Raw genomic sequence first — 22,746 nt, 5'->3', positions numbered from 1 at the left:
TGCTGAAGAAACACAAAAGCTAAAAAGATGTCTTATATGACTCATCCTGTCCCACTGGGAAACCAATGTTTCACCATTAGTGGAATTCTCCAACGATTCCATTAAATCTGACAAAAATATATTAGAATACACCGGGACCAGAAATGATTGTTCAATTCAAATTGTTCAAATTGTGAAGCACCAGGTTTATCCAGTATTTAGCTTAGACTATCATAAGTGGACATTAATGGTGTTCATTGGATAGACTAATAAAGTCCTATGAACAGCTGCTTGAGAGTGCAGTGTTAAGGCCATGCACAGGGTCCTGGCAGGATATATAATGCAAAATATGTTTTCCATCCACCCATTTTCTAATCACTTCTTCCAATTGAGGGTCACAGCGGAGCCGGAGCCTATCCCAGCAAGCAACAGACGCAAGTACAGTAAGTACACCCCAGGTGGGATGCTGATCCATTACAAGGCAGACACAGACACAAACACTCACACCAGGGCCAATTTTACCAGAAGCCACTTAACCTGCCAGCATGTCTTTGGACTGTGGGAGAGTATACAAACAGCACCCAATGTCTGGAATTGAACTCAGGGCCCCAGCACTGTGAAGCAGCAATGCTAAAAACTGTGCCACTATACAGCCCTGTTTTTATCAGTGCCTTAATTGTGTTTGTTTTTTTGTGTAAATCAGTCTGCACCTAAAACTCAGAACTAAACTCCTGAGATGACTCATTTAGAACATATTCTGAGAAATGCACATATTTGTGGATAGCCAACTTTCTCAAGGGGAAGATTAATTCAAGCATTTGCTGGTCGGAAAACGTCTGCATTGCTGGCATTTAGTTTTATTAGTTTTATTTTCCCTCACATTTTATACAGAGGACTCCCCCTCATCCGAGTCAATCTCACCCTTTTATTATGGGTGCTTTTGTTATTTTAAATGGTAGAATATGTTTTCTATGGAGTGCGGTCCAATTGTTAAAAAATTAACTGCAAAATAAATATCCATCAGTATACTCTACATCTGGTGCATAATGTTAAAATAAGAAAGGTTACAAACTAAAGGAGGCCATTTGGCCTGTCTGGACCATTTGGCAGTTAGTAGGTAAGTGAACCAAATGATTTCATCGTTTTACCTGAAGTAAACCAGGGTATGATTTTCAAGGATATTGGCGCATAGAGCTTGTTCCATACTCCCACAACACTCTGGGTAAAGTGTCTCCCATTCAGAATTTAAAAGTCCTTCCACACACTTTCCTCTCATGTCTCTTGGTTTGTGTTCACTTCATTTTGAAGAGATCCACTGGATTGAATCTGTCAGTGCCTTTGAGGACACTGAGAATGTTGTAGTTCACTCAAAAACAAGTTTGTGATGTTGTCTGAACATCCTTTTTAATTATGCTTATGCTTGAATTGTGTGAGCAAACTGATTTGCTCCAATAAATACATTGCAATTAGTTTCTAATTGTATAATTAACCACCATTCCAATGTGGATCACCTAATGATTGCCGAGATTAGTGGTGTGGCATGACTAAATCTCATGAGTAAAAACTGGGAAGAGATTAAAATAAATCCTCAAGATGTTCATTACATAATATGTTTTATTTTTTATCAGTCAATGCTAAGCATCACAAGCTTACCTAGACTACTACAATGGTTATGAAGTTATTCTTAACTAATACTCCATTGTCTGAAACTATAATGATTAATATACTCAATAATGCAGTATGCTTTTGTGGATAGAAAGTGTAATTCTGCTTATAATGTAACAGCCAAATTTCCTCTTGCAAAACTATCCTAACATTAATGATCGTTTTTGCTTTTTACAACATTAATGGACACCTGGTTAACTCGTCCTTACAGGACCACTAACTTCGATCCAGATGTAAAAATTTAAAAGTCAAGAGCAAAAAGAAAACTTCCACTGCATGAAAGTGTTATAACGTTAACAAAGCAAAGCACTTCAAACCCATTTGAAATAATTAAGCAATTTATACACCTACTTGCGTTCTGTGCCAGATTACGGATGCTCTGGAGTGGCCAAGTTTGTTACGGCAAGGTCCTTTGTCATAATGTATCAAAAGGAAGTCATCCTGCAGTGCAAAAAGCTCCATTAATACTAAATCTGATTTGTAGCCTATAGGACAGACAAATAGGAATAAGACCAAAAAGGAATGTCTGTGATGACAGTCAACGGGTTGCCTTACACAATGCTATAACAGGAATACTAAATACTCTATAATATGTATAATTTAGATATTTAAGTATTAAAGCAAAATAGCTTCTTCAGTTAATTTGGGAACATTTCGTGTTCACAGCCCAATAAAGTGTGACTGAACACGTCTTATGTTCATCGAACATTTGTGTGTTTCAGGGTTAACGCAAAGTACCTTACAAATGCAATGGGACTTCCATCACCCAGCATCTCAACATGTGCTTTGCAGTTTGTGGAGACGTTTATACTCACATCCAGAGATTCAAGACAGTACCAGCAGAAAGCATGTTTGCAGTTTTTGCACATCATCTGGGCACAGCCTTCATCCCGTTCAATGTAGACTTTACATTTTGGACACCTCTTGATAGGTGCATCATCTTCATCATTCTTGTAGAAGGAACTGAAAGATGAACCCATGAAGAAACAAAAGTAAAAACCCACCTCACTAATGCTGGGAACTTTGATGCAATGCTTTGGAGAAAAAAAACAACATTTGCTCGATTTGGCGAACGTTTGTTGAAAGCTACCAGGCCGTATGAAGGAATTCACTGAGTTAAAGCTAGTTTTACCTGTTAAGAAGTATTACAGCAGAGGACTGATGGGCCTGCACTGATACGGACAGTTGTCTCAACTCTGCACAATTGGTGAAAATGCTCATATGGTCATAATTTATGTAACTATCAATAAGCAACAAATTATCATTTTGAGAAGGCTTCAGAGGTCCTGGTTCAAAACTTTTTTACTGTGGTCATGGATCAGAAGAAAGACCTGTTTGATGTATCTACTGATAATCTTTTGGATTCCTTTGAAAAGATATGAAAGGTATAATTTTTTTGAACTGATCAAAACTGTGTTGAAACAATTCTGTGCTACTTATGTGACACTTATATGATTTAAATATATATATATATTATTTTAACTGCTTTTTAGCTTAACTACATATAGAGAGCAGTTAGCCCAGGAAGACAGGTTTGGAGACTGTTCTACTGTAGTTTAAATATCAGACAGATAGATGACATGCATTGCCCTCACAGATGTCATCTAGTTCCGCAGGCTCCCAGCCTATCACACTAAATACTGTCACAGTGTGAGAGTAGGGGACTCTGGATTTAAACAGGTGATTGACAGGGTTGAAGATTCATTCTGCGATACAAGCAGAGCTCTCAACAAAGAAACTAGGACAATCTTTACAATTAATCTTTTGGTTGTTTTTTTTTTGCAATTTTGTTATATCACAATGGATTTCAAAGACACAAGTTCGTTTCATAAAGAACATTGTGGAAATGTTTATAATACCTTAACCGATGACAAAAATATCTGAACATTCAGAGATCGACTGTTCCTCTTTTCCAGACGCATACTGTATAGCAGTGGTTCTCAAACTGTGGTAAATGTACCACTGATGGTATGCAGAGCGCCCCCAGATAGTACGCCAGTTGACTCTGGAAATTTGTCATGTGCACTGAAAAATTGGGAATTAAAAATTTTGTAAATTTTTCATCTGTGATTTCCTTAATCGGTTTCAGAAAGCTTGAGACGGGTTTTCATATTTTCTATTTAATAAAATTAGTTTATGTGTCAAATATGCAACCTACACACTAAGCTACATCGATACAGCAGGCACTAACACTTGAGTGTTCATACTCCTCTCGAGCTTTCAGAGACACAGCACAGCACCACATTCACCAACAGAACAAGTGATCAAAAAATGAAAACCTCACAAAAATCTATTATATCATGTTTGAAAGTAATAGATGCCAAGAGTACCGACGCCAACTCCGATAGATCACGCACACCCGTTGAGAGAGAGGAGGCCACTAGGGTTTTACCATATTTGAACAAAAAAGAGGACACCCTGAGGAACTTTCCTATTGCCTTGTCTGGGAAGGGGGTCGGGATAAAGAAGGTTTTCAAAATATCCCCCTATTTATGTTCACTGGTAAAGTAACTGTGATGATGTTTAACTGTGTGAAATGCATAAGTCCCCTCTGCTGCAATAACAGTATCCTTTGTTTTACTGCCAGATTTTACAAAATGTTAATTTGGTTGACGAACTCTCTCCTTGAATTGCCTTTTTGTGTTTGTCTGAGTCAACATGAGCTTGCAAGTCAAGTACAACTTTATTTACCATAGAGACAAAAGTACCAGGCTTACACACCAAACATACATCTTCCCAGTCTTCTCTGCCACTTTGAAAACACAGAAATTTATTTTTTGGTTCTGCTGTAAATTTACACTTTCGCTTTGGCATTGTGTTTGAGGGTAGGAAAACGAGAAACAAAATAGGGAGCCTTTCGAGGGAATGCTTCTGTACTGCAAAGACCGAGTAAAGACACTGATATTGGCACCCGATTTCACTCTTTCATGATACAGGACGTAAACTGAACGACGACGTAGGTCGCGAAGCAAACTAGAGAAGCTAATAAATTCTCTCACCTACTCATCTACTATCTTTAAAACTTTTGTTAATTATTCTTCATGGTAAAAATAAAGCGGTCAAAATCCCGGACATTTTTGGATATTTGAAAATTACCCCCGGATGCAGATATAAGGATCAAAATAGAGCACATGTCCAGGAACATTCGGATGTATGGTAACCGTATCGGCCACCGACTCTAGCTGCTGCTGAATCTGACATAGACAGCACTGCTAGTATTAGCAAGCGTCGGAAAACAGCTACAAGGCGGTACGATCCAAATTATCTAAGTGCTCAGTGCTAATTTTATTTTATGTGTGTGAGAGTGTGTGTGCACAGGCACTCATGTTGGTCACTGAGATTTTCTGTGGCTCCTACGAGAAGATGACTTGTAGGTGGTACTTGGATGCTTTGGTTTGATCAGGGTTGGTATTTGGTCCAAAAAGTTTGAGAACCACTGGTGTATAGTATATGCAAGCCAACAGGGCGAGTTATACGGTAAGTGTCACACCTGGTCTCCCCTGGAAGAAATGATGGGATGGGCAGGTGTTCCTGGCACATCTGCCCAGGGTGCCAGCTGGCTTTACAAGCAGAGCAGAACTCTAGGCTGCAGGCGGCACACTGCACCAGTTGGGGCGTCTCTGTCTCATTCAGCTGGCACACTGCCTGGCAGGAGGAGGAAGGGCACCACGTCCGACATGGATCCAATAGCACCTCTGTGGCAGAAAATGCATACGGCATGATTATTACCAGATCAAATCACAGGGCAGCTGCTGAGTATTGAGCGACATCACATGTAGTAAAAATAAGCAAAATAGCGGCAAAAATGTAGTCTCAGGTGCCTGTGAGCTGCATACCTTTTAATACTACATCTTGAGGCTGAAAGAATAAAACTGAATTGTTGGACGTAAAACACATCTAAAACGCTGAAAACTTCATGACCTTGAGCAGTTGTACATTATAAGAAACTGTAAATGAACATTTTGACCAAATAATAAAACAGTATTAAAAACAATTTTCCTAAGACATCTGGAATTCTGTCCTTTTTTAAAAAAAAGTATGGTCTCTATATGTTTATTTTAGTATTCATGCTAATTTCAGTATTTTAGTGCTAGAAAACAAAGGCTGATTAATTACATTTTTCCCACTATTTGTTTTTCCTGCAAAGAAGTCACCTCAGGGCGGAATGGAAAACCTGCCATTCTGTGCAAATATTTGCCATACATTTCAACTGACTTAACCAGCCTCACTCAAGTCATAGAACAAGAACATTGCAGGCACCTAGATTAAGATAAACTAAGAAGATGATTTCACTAGAGACCAGACAATCCTAAGGGATTCATTCAGCTCAAGTACGGCCAGTCTCCCTGACCAGGTCGCATTGTTCCAGCTCTCTAGTCACATGATCCATCACATGCAACAAATGTCAAGTTTGTTTGGCAATATCTGTCAGTTCAGCATACATGTATTTATAAATTGTGTTAATATTTAACAGTATATGACATTAATATCATATTATAATGGTAAATTATAATTTATAATGGCAATATAAATATATTAAAAGTGATGTATGGGATGGCTTAAAACAATCGTCTTAGGGAATTACTTATTTTAAACTTCAACACTTTCAGATACTGTCAAAGCATATCCACCTCAATATCCATACAAATCATCATAGTTCTTAAATCAGCATAATTTTACTGAATACTGAGTATAATACTCGATTAGAGTTTGTGTGCTGCATTCCACTTATACTTCTTTAAGATAAAGGTGCTGTCTCATTATGATGATCACGATGAAGAAAAGAGCAGAAAACCAAAATACAAAAATCACTGAAGTTTTTTTTTTCAGTGAAAAAAACATGAGCACAATGTATAGGTATTTGCCACTGAACTTATATTTATAAAGGAAGTCCTGTTATGTCATACATTTGCCACTCAGTTTCTGTACTTGAGCACAAGCACGCATTAGGTCTTTTATGCTTACTTTCAGTGGCACCTAATTATAGTGCAAATCAAGCTCATGAAAAAACAAACTACTGGCTACTGGAGTCAATAATTTGACCACTATCAAGTTCTAATACAAAGCCATACAAGACAGGACCGAAGAAACAGGTGACCTAGAACTTTCAAACCTGTCCCACCTCTAAAGAAAAAAAACATTTGGTAAGGCTTTTATAAACGCAGTATTCATTTTAAACGATCCATAAACTGGATACAGTAAACATTTTAAATTGAAATCTGAGTGACCAGTCTTATATGCAGTGTGGTACTGTCCATCACATTAAATGAGAAGGTATACACAGATATCCAGTACAACACTTCTGTGATATTTACATTAATGATTTAAAATGGAATTTTATTAAAGTATGGAACCCAACAAAGAACATCATTAATAGAATCTGCTGTTTTTATTTCATACTAACACAAAGTATTTTTGCATTGGTACATGATGCAGTAGGAAAAGGGTACCCAAACTTTAAGTTTCTGAAACATGCTTAAAGAGGATATGCTATATTTTACTCAGTCATTTGTTCCTGCCATTGAACGTATGCAAATTGCCTGATAATTACACAACATGCCAAACAGAGCGAATCTGCAAATGAAGCTGATCTCTAGGTCACAGCGTATGAAGGCAAAACAGCTTTTCATCATCTGTCATGTTCTGCCTTTGCAACGTTGGCTTAGCAAAACTGAGACGACAGGGCGAGGGCACGTCTTCAAACGGAAGAATTCAGATCATGGTCATTCTTGTTCTCTCCAGCAATGACAACCCATGTATAACTCAAGAGACACTGCTTTGATGGAACCTTCTCAAGGCAAGAGGACGAGTGGTGTGACGAGGAGTCTTTTTTGTTTGGAAAGTCTAAAAACACCTTTAGGATGCCTTAATTTGGAAATTCTCCTTCAATGCCATAGGGGTTCAAGAAGCATATGTATATTAATCCATTTCAACATTCTTATTTGTTTGCATGTAAATGTTCCTCCAACGCATGCAGAACGTATTTAGCTCTATGCAGGTGTCATATGCTATATGTTTAAACAGTCTATAAAGGTGAATTTAACAAAACCTGAAAGCAGTCCTAATGGAAAAGAGACGTTTTCGCTCACGTTTGTTTGCCAGATGTATCCGTTTAAAATTTTAACGCAATAAATAAAATCCAAAGTATCAAATTAAAAAAAGATTTGATTACGTCTCAAAACGCTTACAGCTGTGCTCTAAAGATCTACTGCTGGTTTGCATCATCCTCTATCTATTTTAATCTTGGTCAAAGTCCAGAAAATCATATGATGTGTTGTACAAACAGCAAGCCTGTTCCCACTCTAAAAACATTCAGATACTCAGAAATTTGATATATTTTTTTTAAACTAGTGTTTAAAAAAGCTCTCTCCTACACCTATGTATGTTGTTTTGTATTTTACAATTAGGCACACTTATCCCCCATAGAATTATTTGAAAACACTTTTTTTACATTCTCTAGAGGAAAAAAAAAACATTTAAAAAGAGCAGTGATGTTTACATTTTGATACATGGAGAAATTGTAATCCATGAACAAATGTTGAGAGCAATTGTCAAAGATTTTAAAAACTCCCTTATCCTAATTAATGAAACACTTTTCACACTATTTGCAGATAAGTCTCATCAAGTAATCCTGCAACCTAGAAAAGCTTTTACAAACTGTAGAGCATGAATTACACTAATCCTCAGACAAAACAATTAACATATTAGCATTAAAACTTAAATAATGGCAGAAGAGCATGTGTTTGTTTCAAAATAAGTAGGCAACTTTTTTTTTCTTTTTTTATGAAACAGAGACAAACATTCAAGTGAGAAAAATAAACCAGTCATGTTAGTCTTTATGGGATTTACGGACGCAGAATAAGCTTGCAATGACAAAGACTGGTTTGCAGGTTATCAGAGCTTGTTGCCCTGGATTCCTTTCTAAATCTCATTATATGAATAAGTAAAGTCAATATAGACAAAGACAGTGCCATATGGGAATTGCATGAGCTACTTTCTTCCACATGAACTGCTTATTACTCAGCCATACAAGGAATCTCTCTAATTGACTGCAATAGTGTTACTTACCCCTTTCAAACTGTAACGTTCTGTACCTTTGCATAATTTCTGCTGCAACCATGCATTCAATCTGTTGAAACATAAAAAAAGTTCATATTAAAAGTAACCTGGAAAAAGTCCACTTTCTCTAAATAGATCATTTCTCTGTTCATTGGAGTCATTATTTCAGGCAGTACTGCAAGAACACTTCCAGTCACCTCAAGTTTAAAGTTTTGGTGTGCGGCACATGTGGTGTGTCAGAAGTAATTTAAATGTGATAACTTTGCCGGTTTTAAGTGAAAACCATAATTTTCCACAGGAGAGCATAGGGTGACTGCTCTGCATTTATTCTCCTTTTTCTAAGAATAACTAATTTTCTTTTATATATCCCTATAGTTGAAAGTTTCACTCAACTCCACTTGTACGACCTTAAGAGGCATGAGGGCCTGGCATGCTTTCTGCTGAAAATGTGGTCTATGATAGCCAACAACCACTTCTCCCAGTGGAAGTCCGGCAGTGCACACAGCAGACATAGGCTGTAGGAGGGACACAGATCTCCCCAACAACAATGCTCACAGGGCATTTGTGTTGCTGTAGTGTGGGAGGCAAGGAAACCCAACCTGACACTCAGACCATTCTGCAATAGGGTTTGGAGAAACCTGTAGTCATGCGTCTTGTGAAACTGGAACTCTTGTAACCTTGTAATTCTAGTGTTGGTGAATGTCATATTTGGTCTGCATTTGGGTTGAAGCAACTTTTCTTTATTGTAAGAGACAGCAATTCAAACTTCTACAGGTGCACTATTGAGAGCATCCTGGCTGGTTGCATCACTGCCTGGTATGGGAGCTGCTCCGCCCGGGATCACAAAGTCCTGCAGAGGGTGAAGTCAGCGCAGCTCATTACAGCTCATCTGCTCAGCTAGATGTCTTAAGAAGGCCAGGTCCATTCTTCAAGGACCCCAGTCATCCCAGTCACAAACTGTTCTCTCTCCTACTGTCTGGTAAACGGTACCGAAGCATTCGGTCAAAGTCCAACAGATTACGGAACAGCTTCTACCTCCAGGCAATAAGACTGCTAAAAAGCCAACCTGCAGCTCCTTTAGCAAATCACACGTAATGGCTACATGGACATACAGTTTTCATTGTATTCAGCATACTGCACTACCTGGACATAATATATTGCATACACTATGGACACATAACAGCTCTATTCATATTGAGTATTATTCAATTTCTATTACATTATTATCTATTATCATGTAACCTTATTTTCGTAACCTTAATTTTGTGATTTTTGTGATTCTTGTGATTTTTGTGAGCTTGTAGAAAAGACATTTCATTGCCAACAACTACAGCTGCACGCTGTATTGTTGTGCATTTGATAAACAAACTCTGATTTGATTTGAACTGATTGATTGAAGGGCTGATGTTTACACGTTTACAAGGGGTTAAGATATTCTGCTTTGGTATATAAACTCATGGTGGCAGATGGTATTGGGTTAATTTAGAAGTCTTTGTGTTGTAAATTGTAAACTGTTTTGTTGAAGTCTCCCAGAATTATACTGTTGTGGTCCACTGCGATTTCTCATGTGCTCATGCCTCACAAGCCACGTGCTAAGATGTCACACTGACATCAAACCTACTGTTGATTTTCTCTCCGCCAACCGAAAGGTTTTGGAACGCATACATTTGGCTGCACTGAACTATTCCTAAAACCCCTGATTTAATTCTTCCCAACCTAAACACAAGCTACAGATGATGTGGATCAGCCCTTGAATTACAAACTTACCATGAGCTCCAATTATACAGTTTTTAGGATTATAACCTCCTAAACACCTACTTCTATAAAGCTGTTTCTCTTCTTGCACACCTTGTTTAGTATGGTTACGTGGCTTAAGCTTAATTTCTTTGTCATTTTTATTCCTTTTAAGAGGTATGCTGATAAATAGAAAACTTAATTAAACAATTATCTTGCATTACAACCTAGTTTCCCAACATTCTTTAATAATGCCGTAGGCTACATTCATCAAGGTAGAATTACAGTTTAGGAAGATAAGAAAAGCTGAAAAAGACAGGAGGACATTCAGTCTGTTTTGCTCATTTGGTAATTTTATATTTGAATAATTCTAATCATTTATCCAGACATTTCTAGAACATGCCCGCAGTTTGTGCCTGAGTCACATGACTGGAATGCCCGTTCCAGAGACCCACAGTTCTCTGTGGAGAAACATTTATTTGTCTACCCTAAATTGATTCCTTTTTAGTTTGCAATTAGGACTCCATATCCTTGTTTAAATACTGAGGAAGAAGTAGTTCCCTAGGCCGATCCTACCATATACCCTATAGGGCTGTGTATAATTGGGTCAAATCTCCTCTCAATGTCCTTTGTTCTAAACTGAAGAGATCTGACCCCTTTAATATGTCTGTACTGTATATGGCAATCACCAGAGAGTAGGAATCATACTTCTTACTTGAACACAATATTCAGAAACTGACATTCTATGTCACAATAGTGTATTATCAAGCCTGAACACCACTTCCCCTTAAATTCCATAGTTTATATTATACAGTATATATAAGAATTATTTGCTTTATGGTTTCTCACATTAAGCTTTTTGCAATTCTTGGTAAGGAAACAGAACCCACACTAACGCACAGATCCCTTCCATGCATAACATTCTGTAGCTTAGAATCAACTAAATAATACTGTATGCATAATATACATTCCTATTTCCTATGCGGATTAACTTGTCTTTACCAACTTTAAATTTATTTTGCCAAGTGCCAGTCCAATCTATGACTTATTTCAAAACCTTTTGATAACCAGTTCCCCATCCATGTGCAAACTCTAGCAATATAGACATACAGGGTTCAGTGCTATCAAATCTTCTTGTTACTCAGCAAAGGCATTCTAGCAAGTTAAACAAGACCTTTGCTTTCTAAATTCGTGTTGGCCATTTCTTAAAATTCATTTGTTAGTGTGCTTCTGTTTTATCCCATTCCCTGAAGGATGACCAGAAAAACAGTCATTTGAATTTAGCTCTATTCATAATATTCACCTGAAATCATCATTTTAATTTTATGATGTTCCTCCTACATTAATGGCAGTGTAATTACAATTCATTGCCTTTTTTATAGCCCCCCTGTTTGGCATAACAGATCCAGACTCCTTCACCCTGCACTACCGTGACAGAGAGTGTACACGCTCTCTGCAATACATGTGTCATGCAGCAATCTATTCATCATGATGCAATTCAGCAGACTGTCATGACTATTATCACAAAGGCTCCATCCGGAAGATAACAGCCAGCAGATTCAGGTATGAATATTCCATAAGCAGAGGTCCTCTAAGCCTTACATCATAAGCTAAATTCATATGAGATCATTTTTTAACAAAAATCATTTTTAACAATTGAATATAGTTTCTGTGAGCAAGATGTTTGAAAGCACCTTTTTCAAATGAGATATGACTATATTAACTGTGTATTAACTGTCCTGGTAATAGGAACACAAGAAAGGTTACAAATGAGAGGAAGCCATTCAGGTCATTTAGCTCATTTAATTGGAAGTAAATGATTAATGCCCGGATCTCATCCAGTGGCTTCTTGAATGAAACCAGGGTATCAGCTTCAACCTCATGGGTCTAGGCTCCCTTGACCCTTGGAATAAAGGGTTCCTTTTCTCAGTCTGAAACACCCTTCTCCTTAGGTTCTACTTATGCCTTCTGGTTTGTGTTTCACTGTTAATATTGAAAACGTCCCATCAGGTTCTCTTCATCGATGCCTTTAAAAATTCTGAACACTTACATCAAGTCTCCTCAAAATCTCCTTTTTTCAAGACCAGACGAGAGTCAGAACAAACTAAAGACCTGACTATGGACAAAATGCTTAGGAGGGGTCCAGTCATATGTGCTGATTGTTTATTTTTCATTTTCTAATAACATATAGTTTTTATATTTCAATGGTAACATTTTCATGCACATTTATTAAAAATCAAACTAGACTTCACCTGTCATCAAAACAGATTAGTAATTTACTTACACACATAAAGACTTATGGATTGACCTGTTTACTGCTGATGAAGTGCACAAAGATGGTTGCGCAGGTTCTGGTTCATTAACTACTGCTGTTAGCTACAAAGAAAATGGACAGTGTATTGACTAAATGTGCATGCTTTGGGCTACCAATATATGCTTTGGGAGCAGCGAAGTGCAAAAATAAGATGAAGGCTGTGTCATTTCCTATTGAATCCACTGAAAAGCATTCATAATTGAAAGGCATTATGACATTTGTGATTGCGAAAGACTGGGAAGTTTGCAGCTGCAGAACATTTAAAATAGCTTCAATGTTTTAAAATGCAGAGGCAGGATACAAGGACAAGTCTTTGTATGCAAAATCTGTAGCTGTACCACTCTCAAGCTGTTCTGCAGAGCTGTCACTTTCTTTATTGAAAAGTGTGAAACATTGTCTACGATTAACAGCAAAGGAAAGAGAACTAGATGCGTTCGTATTATTAGTGACTATGAACAGCATTGTTCCCTGGATTTTCATTGAAGATAGTAAAGTCTTTGCCAAGAGAAAAGGAAGAAAAGCACTTTAAAAGTGAGTACAAGCAGTGATGCTAATCCAACTGCTTTACAGTTCTTGTATAATTTAATATGTGTATGAGTTTTATTTCATCCTTAATTCCACAGAAAATTTAATTTCACAAATAATAATGTTAGGCTAAACCACTGCTTGAGCACTGGTATGTCTGTTGTTTATATAAACTAGGAGAGCAAAAGGTTCCACAACAAATATGGCTTAATTAGGTGTAGAGTCTAACATACTGTTTTTCACTTGCCGGTGCATGCGAAAAATGTGTATTACGGTAGTGGGGAGGGCAAGCTACTTGTTTGCCTAAGGACCAACAAAGGGTACAATCCAGGCCTGACAAGATTCACTTGCTGTGAACAGGTTGTGTAAGACATTTGCTGATGCTCACCCAAAATATGACGTGTTTGATTTCCTGATTTAAGAATCAGAATCCACAGCTCACTCTCTTGGTTCCTCTCACCTCTCAGTTGTACCTTAGCAATCTAACCACACGATCAACCATGTAACAGCAACCATATTTGTCTGAGTCAGAAGTTTAATTTTAGTTCACGACGCCAGGCAGAGAGCTCGCGAGTGTGTAGGTAACAGAATTCTGCTCCTGATTTTCTCTGCAAGCTAATCATTTTGATTTTGTCACCATCCTGGATATCGGGACATATTTAGTAACCGTGCTATAGCTGGGACGACCCAATCCATCTCACTTGTGTCTGACCAAACCAGTCAGACACCATGCCCAGACTGTTTTAAGATGCAAAGCTCAGCATAAGCTAAGCAGTGCTCGCTCGCTCTCTCTCTCACTCTCGCTCTCTCGCTCTCTCGCTCTCTCGCTCTCTCGCTCTCTCTCTGTTCCACTGGACATCCCTGGCACAGAGCCAGCCAGCTGAGGGAGACTGGACCATTACGATGAACCCAGCCCAGCTGCTCTTCCCAGCAGTTCAAGTTCAAACTCTACAAGAAACACTGAGCCAAAGAATCCGAGTGTAAGCTTCCATATTTACATTATAGTCCGATGAGATTTACCGCAGACTTGTTATTCCAAGCGCTTTTGATAAAACTGACAATAGTAAATGAATATTTGTCTTTGAGAATTTGAATGTAATTATGTATATGAGACTTCTAAAACGAGGTAGATAACAAACGTCGGCAGATTTATTTTAACCTAGATGCAATTAATAACTGTCTTTTTAATCCCTGGGAGAACAATCAACCCAAGTGTATCACTGTAATATGTTATTGCGTTTGTTTCTTTGCTATGAATGTTTTTTGTTTTGAAACCATGTGCTCTGACAGCTTAATTAATCACATCAGTTTCAATAACTGCTTATCCAATTCAGATCACGGTGGCCCAGAGTCTATCTTGGGAAGCACTGGGCGCAAGGCAGGACACACTCTGAACGGGACACCAGTTCATCACAGGCCACACACAGACACACTCACACCAAGCCAGTTTTACTGAAGCCAATTAAGCCACCAGCATGACTTTGCACTATGGGAGGAAACCAGAGGACCCAGAGGAAACTTATGTGAACACAGGGAGAACACACAAACTCCACACATACGGCACCTCAGGAATTGAAACCAAGGCTCCAGCACTGCTACCTTCACCAATCCTAACCTTGTTGTCACTAGACCTTTTGACCTTTCCTTTTCACAGGATGAGCGATCCCTCCTCAGCAAAGGCCTCAGTTTTGTACCAGTTCCCAAGAAGCTGGACATCCCCCAGACCAATGTCAACCTTAACCACTTTTACCACAGGATCCATCTCAGAGCACATTTTGCTGACGATTCCTCTTCACAGGCAGCTGACAACAATCTGGTTATTGATGTCATTAACAACATTAATCCCAAACAGAGCTGTTGGACTCCCCCCTCTGGCTGCTTTCCACCAGTCGATTATTTCTTTAACCAATGCACCAATCAAGCTCCCAAGACACTCTCTATAACCAGTAAACACAGGTCCAACCTCACCGAAGGAGAAATTCGCTCCAGTCTCTCCGCAACAGAGATGATATCATCATCAAACCAGCGGACAAAGGAGGCGCTGTTGTGGTGTGGCGTAAGGACCTATATATCTTTGAAGCCTCTAGACAACTAACTGACACTTCTGCCTACCTCCCTCTCCAACAGGACCCTACCACTGACTACCAAAAGGAAGTAGTATCCACCATCTCCCTTCTTATCAGCAGTGATGAGCTCTCCCAGGAGGCGAACCGACTCATCATTGAACATCCGCAGGTATCTCAATTTTACCTCCTCCCCAAAATCCACAAACCGGACACCCCTGGAAGCCCCATCGTATCAGCATGCAACTGTCTGACTACTTACATCTCGGCCTTTCTCGACAGCCTCATGAGAGCGTTGGTTGAAGGTCTTCCCTCATACATCAAGGACACCAACCACGCACTCCAACTTTTTAATGATTTCCAATTTCAGGGCCCCGAATGCTACATTTTTACCATGGACATCACATCTCTTTACACCATCATTCCCCATAATGACGGCCTTACAGCCCTCAAGCACACGCTGGACAAACGCACAGTGCTTGATCCACCCACCCACACCCTGGTACGCCTTGCAGAATTGGTCCTCACACTGAATGCATTCTCATTCAATAACCTCTTTTACCAACAGGTGAGTGGAGTGGCCATGGGCACCAGAATGGGACCCAGCTATGCCAATATATTTGGCCGGCTGGGTAGAAGAACACTTCTTCGCTTCCCACACTGGCTATGTCCCTGAGCTCTACAAGCGATACATTGACGGTTGCGTCGGTGCCACCACATGCTCCAACGACCAGCTTGAGTGCTTTCTGCATCATTTCTCTAACTTCCACCCATCTCTCAAATATACGGTTAACATATCTTCCACTACTCTTCCGTTTCTAGACATCAACTTCTCCATCAACTACCCCCGACTCTCCACTTCGGTTTATTACAAACCCACGGATTCACACAGCTATCTCCTGTATAGCTAATTTCCCCCCAAAACACACTAAAAACTCTCTCCCTTTTTCACAGTTCCTTCTGCTACGACGATTATGCAGCGACGACTTCGACTTCCAGAACCAAGCCCTCAAAATGTACTCCTTTTTCATCAACAGAGGATACCCCAGCAGTGTTATTGACAGGGCCCTTGCCCGAGCCAAAAACACCCCCCGGACCATCAACTCAATCAGGAACCCTCGCCGCAACAACCGCATTCCTTTGGTGCTTCCCTACCACCCCAACAAACTTCCTATCCCCAGGACTATTAACGACAACTTTTCCATCCTACAGGATGATCCCTCCATTGGGGCCCTTTTTTCTGACCACCAACGCATGCTGACGCACCTACCCACCTGAACTACTACAACACTAAACCTTGCTGCCTCAGACTGGTTTAACAGCCTAACAGCCATAAAAGAGCTCTCACAATATACTGTTCAAATTTATAATTGTTTCAGCACCTAAGAAACCTTCATATCACAGCACATCTAGCAAAAACTTTAAGAGTGTTTCATGGCACTGTGCTCTCCTATTTTTTTTATAGGTCTATATCTCCTGCTTATGCAATTCAATCTCAAATTCTGATGTGACCAGTTTTAGGCTTTACTGTAAGCACTACATAATACTTCAGCCATACTGCCTAAGCCACTGGGATACTATATGAAAGACCTCAATGAGAGTTTCAGCTCAATGTTGAACTGCATTCAAACCAGTGAGAGACGGGTCAAATGGAGGTATAATTCACAAACTCTATATTTTCAACCATCCTGTTATTATCGCCGGCTTGTAGTTTCTAAAATTATGCAATATTTGAGGTAAAAGATTTAAACATTATCTAACACTCCTTCACATACCTTTTGACCAATATTTTAGCATGGAGAACCTAAGCTTTTTCAATTGAAAATCCTTGATGATTTTCCAATGTTTAGTTCACAACCTCATTATACAGGTTTCTCAAAACTATACAGATGCAGCCATTCAAAACGAGCAGGGTACGCTGTGGTACAATGTGTTGGACGTGTTGCATACAATTTCGCATTATACCGTGGTTTACCATATGCAAATTAGATTATGTTAATAGTATCCAGAATCACCTTGTAAAACCGCCAGGTGGAGCTAATAAAGCTTAACCTCTCATGTACAGCATTTGAGCTGTCACCAGAAAACACCTGGTTTCGAATCCCAATCACTGCTGAGGGACAATCTTTATTCAATTAAGAATTTAAGTTGTATACTCTTTAGACTTTGAAATTTAAACTGTGTATTACAGCATGTTAATCATTATACATTAAAAAGCGATGGGCAAGAGCGGTCTCACCCCCCTCCCGACCAAACAAACGTTTGTGCCTTATCATTATTAAATTCTTTAGATACGCAATTCCATATTATATTCCCTATTAATCCAATTCTAAAAGTATGCTTTTATTTACTCCGATAACGAGCGTATTCGCAGAAAAGGTTAAAACGATCAATTTTCACAAAGTATATAAACGTACAGTAATATGGTCAGGAGTACGTAAAAACGTTTCCGAAATAACCACATGTAAGACTTTGATGCTTAAAATGTTTAGGGAGAAACGGAATACTGGTGTGTATTTTTTCTTTAAACTACCAATATGAGCAATATACAGTTTACATAATATGTTTATGTTCCTAAATTAATATCGCTAATGACCTTCAGATGCATTATGCTTCTCTTCTTTTTATGCTCAGCTACTAAAATTTCCCTTTAGTTGTAAAATTCCAGATAAATATTCAATACTAAGCGGATTAAAACGTGCACAGTAAAGAGATTAAATGATTAAATCTTTCCACTACCGAACAATGCACCACGAGTGCCCCTGTCGGTCATTTTTGCCAGCCAATCACGTACTGCAGTATGACATAGGTAGTTGCGTGCAGTACGGGTTTGTACTTCGCACTTTGAATGGCTGCATCTGTATGTAGTTGACCTGAAACTAAAATAAGGAACATCTTCAGTGCTGTTAATGTAATGGTTATGCCTGAACTGGCAGGTTTTCTTCTTTTTTAGTTGTTATGCTACTTTCTGCTCAGTCACGCTTGTTTACATTCTTGTACATCGAAGTTACAGATATAAAATTATTTAATTTGATCTGCTTCCTTGGAATAACGGCAACTCCTTTACTACACTCTTTCAGGTTTCCTGTTTAAAAGAAAAAATATCGAGGGGTTTAGTTATGAAAACAATCCCCAATCTTTTGACTGAGACAACACACAATCTGTTACACAGGATTTTAGTTTAAACCCTGTGTTTTATGTACTGGCACCCTTCTTGAGCCAGATCTCTGTAAAACTATTTTTTTTTCAATTATAGAAAGCCTCAAGGAGAAATCCTAAGATTTCAGAGCCCTCTAGATTTGAGCTGTCCCTGAGCTGTTTTCATCAGAATATGAAAGTCAGGACCACTTACATACTGTACTTATTATACTTTGTGGAGGGTGTGTCTAAATTTGTTTATGTAGCGGAGCTAGTTCGGATACAGTGATGTCACCGCCCTCACTGCGCGTAGCAGGGACCTCAGCTGCCTGGGCTGAGGGAGGTCTCCTTTAGCTCATGCGGCTGGTTCCCTGTTGCGTTACGCTGGAGACCCGGGTTCGCGCCCCAGGTGCTGCGGGACGGAACGGGTGGCGGAGGGCACGAGCCCGCGTGGAACTGGGACGGTCACATTTAGATGCAACATTTTTAATTGTATCTGCAACATTTAGAGGTTTGTCCTGCTCTCAGTATCTGATATATCTGAAGTTGTGTTATTACAATAATTTATTTGATCTGACATTAAAAGAAATAACACTATGCTAAACAGAATGAAAGAGAAGTCACCCCTTGAAAATACCTCATTTTCTTGTAAATGTCCTCGCTTTGGGCAGGCAGAATCAGGGCAACTAATAGCGGTTTCTAGGCCCTCTTTGATCAGGAGTTCCACATACTGTTTCAGGCACTGTAAGGAAACCAGAGAAAAGCCTATAAATAACTTTTTTACTGTAAATGAAGTAATATATGATAAATAATGAAGAGGAATTTGGAATAATTTATAAATTAGAGGTAAAGTAAGACAAAGCAAAAGACAAAGGCAGCAGTCTTCTTTAGACTTCTTATTACATTGCACATTAATATTAAGAAACCAGTTTTACAGTTTAGTAGTGTTTCAGGCAAGGTTATCACAGCCAGATATGCGCATTATCCTGAGCAAGCTAATGCCTGCTTATGTCAATCATTAATAAACATCATTCAGTTAGGCACTGCTTGAGTTCCATTGTGGGGAATGGTAAATAAACTGCTTTAAATTTAGCAAACACATTTACGCACATAGGCAAAACATAGCATTAAATTTAGTGACTGGAAATTTAATCTACTTTGCTGTTAAATTGGATTTCCATTTATTGCAGTACATTATTTCTAACCCTTTCAACTTCCTCAAAACAGGAAGTTATCTTCATTTCTGAAAGTTGTGAAAGTACAATAATGTATCATATGTAGTCTATGTAATATACTGCATGATTTATGTATGTTTATAAACCTATTTTATTCCATATCCTATTGTAATTGTGCAATTCTCAATTCTGCTGTCTCCTCTCATTGTGTTCTTTTTCTTCTTACTAAGAGCTTTGCATAGTCACTTTTATTATATACCATATAAACCAAATGAAGTCTGCAAATTGCTGAGTGTAAAACAATGCTGTTCTCCCCCCCCCCCCAGTTCCTTACAATCCCATAGTTTTCCTTCCACAGGTAGAGTGACCTGTACATATTTTGTTAATTTAGTAAGCGAAAAGACTAATACCTATTACCGGAAACATTTTTAGCATCAATAAGTGCTGTTCTAGAATAACTATTTGATTTTTACCATAATGATTGATTGCAGATTGCTTTCATTAACTGTTTTTTAAAACTGTTGCTGGAGGGGCAAATACCAGTGCTATAACAAAGCGATCACAAGCTGCAAGCATGCCTAGTTACTATTTAGAGAAGTATTTGTTCAGTTCACTGGGTTCCTTATTTAATTTGTTCCACTTTCTAGACCTCGGCATGCAGACACAAGCAGGTTTTCTAACATCAGACTTAAATTGGCAACAGCTGAAGGCTGAGGGGAGAGAAGTAACTGGTCCACTTAAACCTTAATTGGATCGATTTAACTCTTCTCCCTGGTGAAGAGCTGCTTATGAGTTGGGAAACCTTGGGCTACACAATTATTTTAAATTACTCCAAAGTGTCTGCAAATTCATACAAACCAGTGTACAGAAGATGCATTGACACTGTGAGATTGTTGTCATTTGCTCCAACGGGAATTCTCCAAGACACAGTTTACAGGACAGCAGTGGCTCAAGAGCCAAATCCAACGTTGGCCGATATCTTGCAGTAGTCATTGTGTTCACCCTAACCTGAAACACAGGAAGCAAATGAAGACTGGTCATTTCCAAATATAACACACCTCGAAAGAGCTGTAGACGGACATGCACTGTAGAGCATTACAAACTGACCAACTCCCTTCACAAAAACTGTAACAATAAAGCCTCTACTTCTAGGAAGAAAACCAGACATTCCTTTCAGAGTGGAATGCATGAAATGCACTGGTGCTGATGGTCAAATGACTGACTTTGATCTGGTGATATGAAAACAATCTAAAATAAGTTACACTTTTTTATTTTATAACACATTTATATTGCAATTATATATCTTTCATGTCATTTATTGGTATTTAATATTACCAGATCACAAAAATATAAGTTGCAAATGAAGTACCTTGCATCATTGCATTACTGTGGTGATAATACAAAGCTACAAAGCACCACAGATTTTTATGAAGCTGATAATACTGATTTCAGCTTATAATAGAAAATTTCTGAAAACACACTGAAAATAACACAAGCTGTCTTTAATGCTGTTTCCTCTGGTTGCTATGGAGGGTTTATTTTTGGCACCTCCAGTACAGATCTATGTGTTTCTTTTTTTTTTCCTTGGGAATACAAGAACAGGGCTTTAGACTCAAATGTTTACAGGAAGTTCTCCTACAGCCATCAACATCAACGTCAATACTTTGCTTGGGTTGCTAGGAAACCAGTAAGGCCAATGGACATTACTCCCTTTATAGGGATAAAGAACAAACTCCTTTAGATCAAGCCTAGAAACCCCTGTTATAAGCTCAGTGTTTTTTAACGCACACTGCCCAGGTTAATTTGCACATACTACAGAAACTTTGTTTTATTAAACAAGAATGACAGCTCCCCAGTGTATCTCAGAAGAGCTGCAGCAAATCAATGCAGAAAAACTGTTCCAAAGGTCAAATGAACTATTCCATTTGAAACATTTCTTTTTTCTACCTACCATATTCATATTTACTTAAATCTTCAGTGTGCCTGACGATGTGATGTGTAAAACATTTATATTCATATCAATATTTAAATATCCAGATGAATGGGGAAAAATAAAAGGAACAAGCTAAAACTAACAACTAAGTATTGCACACTATAATGTGTGCACTGCAGCAACGTGTAACTCCTGAATACTAACACAGTATTTCAACAAACCAGTAGTCTGATCAAATTAGTGCAGTTTTCTAGAAGATTAATTGTATGAATTAGCCACACAGACTATAGACCTGAAAAATGAAAATGCTTTTAGAATTCTTCTAGTGATTTATGTTTAAATACAGGGCTTACAGCACTAAAATAATTTCTAAAACAAATAAATCTAATAAAATCTGACCCAAATGGTTTAATGAAGAATTAAGAAAAAATCATAATGAGGAGTACCATACAGACTCTATTAAAGATTCAAAGATTATTAAAAATTATTAGAAAATTAGAACGGAAGAGAGTGAGGAAGTAACAAAATTAAAGTAGAAACTATTGCAAAGCATTTTGTTCAGTAGTGTAATAATAAAAAAAACAGTAAAATACAGGAGTTTACAATACAATAAGGGATGAATAACAGAAGAGTTCAGAAATTAGTAACAGTAGATTTAATCAAGAATTTTCATAAATATAATCAAAGCGACCATATTATGGAATCAGCTTCATCAGTGTTGAATTCACCATCTTCTTTACATGTAGGTCCATACATATAAGTGATGATGAAACAATATGTATCTTGACATAACTGTAAAGAAAAGGGTCAGGAAATAGAAGAGCTTTTACTATAAACTGGATATTGTCCCAAATGTTTTACGAGAAACAGAAAATCCTTGGACAACACCACAGGGTCACATTCTTCTGAGTGTTGAACAACCACATGAATTCAAAACAATCTCCTGGTATTTTTCTTACCAACACACACAATTTATATCACAATTGACATACAGGAACTACAGAGAAAAACTACTTTAAACCACACAGCTCACATTCACTGGAAGATACAAGTGTCAGCTACATTTCTTTTCTTGTTTGATTTTCATAGGTAGTAAAATCATCATCTGATATTAAAGCAGGAAAGGTTTATGGGAATACAGGTCACATGACGTTTTCTCTC

The 22,746-nt window shown here is 38.3% G+C and overlaps 1 protein-coding gene across 1 annotated transcript in view; it reads right to left on the bottom strand.

The window, feature by feature from the left end:
- The window catches only part of LOC148840065 (putative E3 ubiquitin-protein ligase RNF144A-A), a 63,963-nt gene that overhangs the window by 8,484 nt on the left and 32,733 nt on the right, over positions 1-22,746 (bottom strand). Inside the window, exons 2-7 of the mRNA XM_088909235.1 lie at positions 20,511-20,660; positions 19,115-19,219; positions 8,713-8,773; positions 5,135-5,339; positions 2,460-2,607; positions 1,996-2,085 (exon numbers count right to left, since the gene is read on the bottom strand). Coding sequence (XP_088765361.1) covers positions 1,996-2,085; positions 2,460-2,607; positions 5,135-5,339; positions 8,713-8,773; positions 19,115-19,219; positions 20,511-20,645 — 744 coding nt within the window. The 5' untranslated portion in view covers positions 20,646-20,660. The remainder of the gene's footprint in view (positions 1-1,995; positions 2,086-2,459; positions 2,608-5,134; positions 5,340-8,712; positions 8,774-19,114; positions 19,220-20,510; positions 20,661-22,746) is intronic.

This window comes from Atractosteus spatula, chromosome 2 (genome assembly GCF_055471065.1).
Source record: "Atractosteus spatula isolate fAtrSpa1 chromosome 2, fAtrSpa1.hap1, whole genome shotgun sequence".
In the NCBI taxonomy this organism is placed as follows: domain Eukaryota; kingdom Metazoa; phylum Chordata; class Actinopteri; order Semionotiformes; family Lepisosteidae; genus Atractosteus; species Atractosteus spatula.
This window is presented reverse-complemented; position numbering and strand designations above follow the sequence as displayed.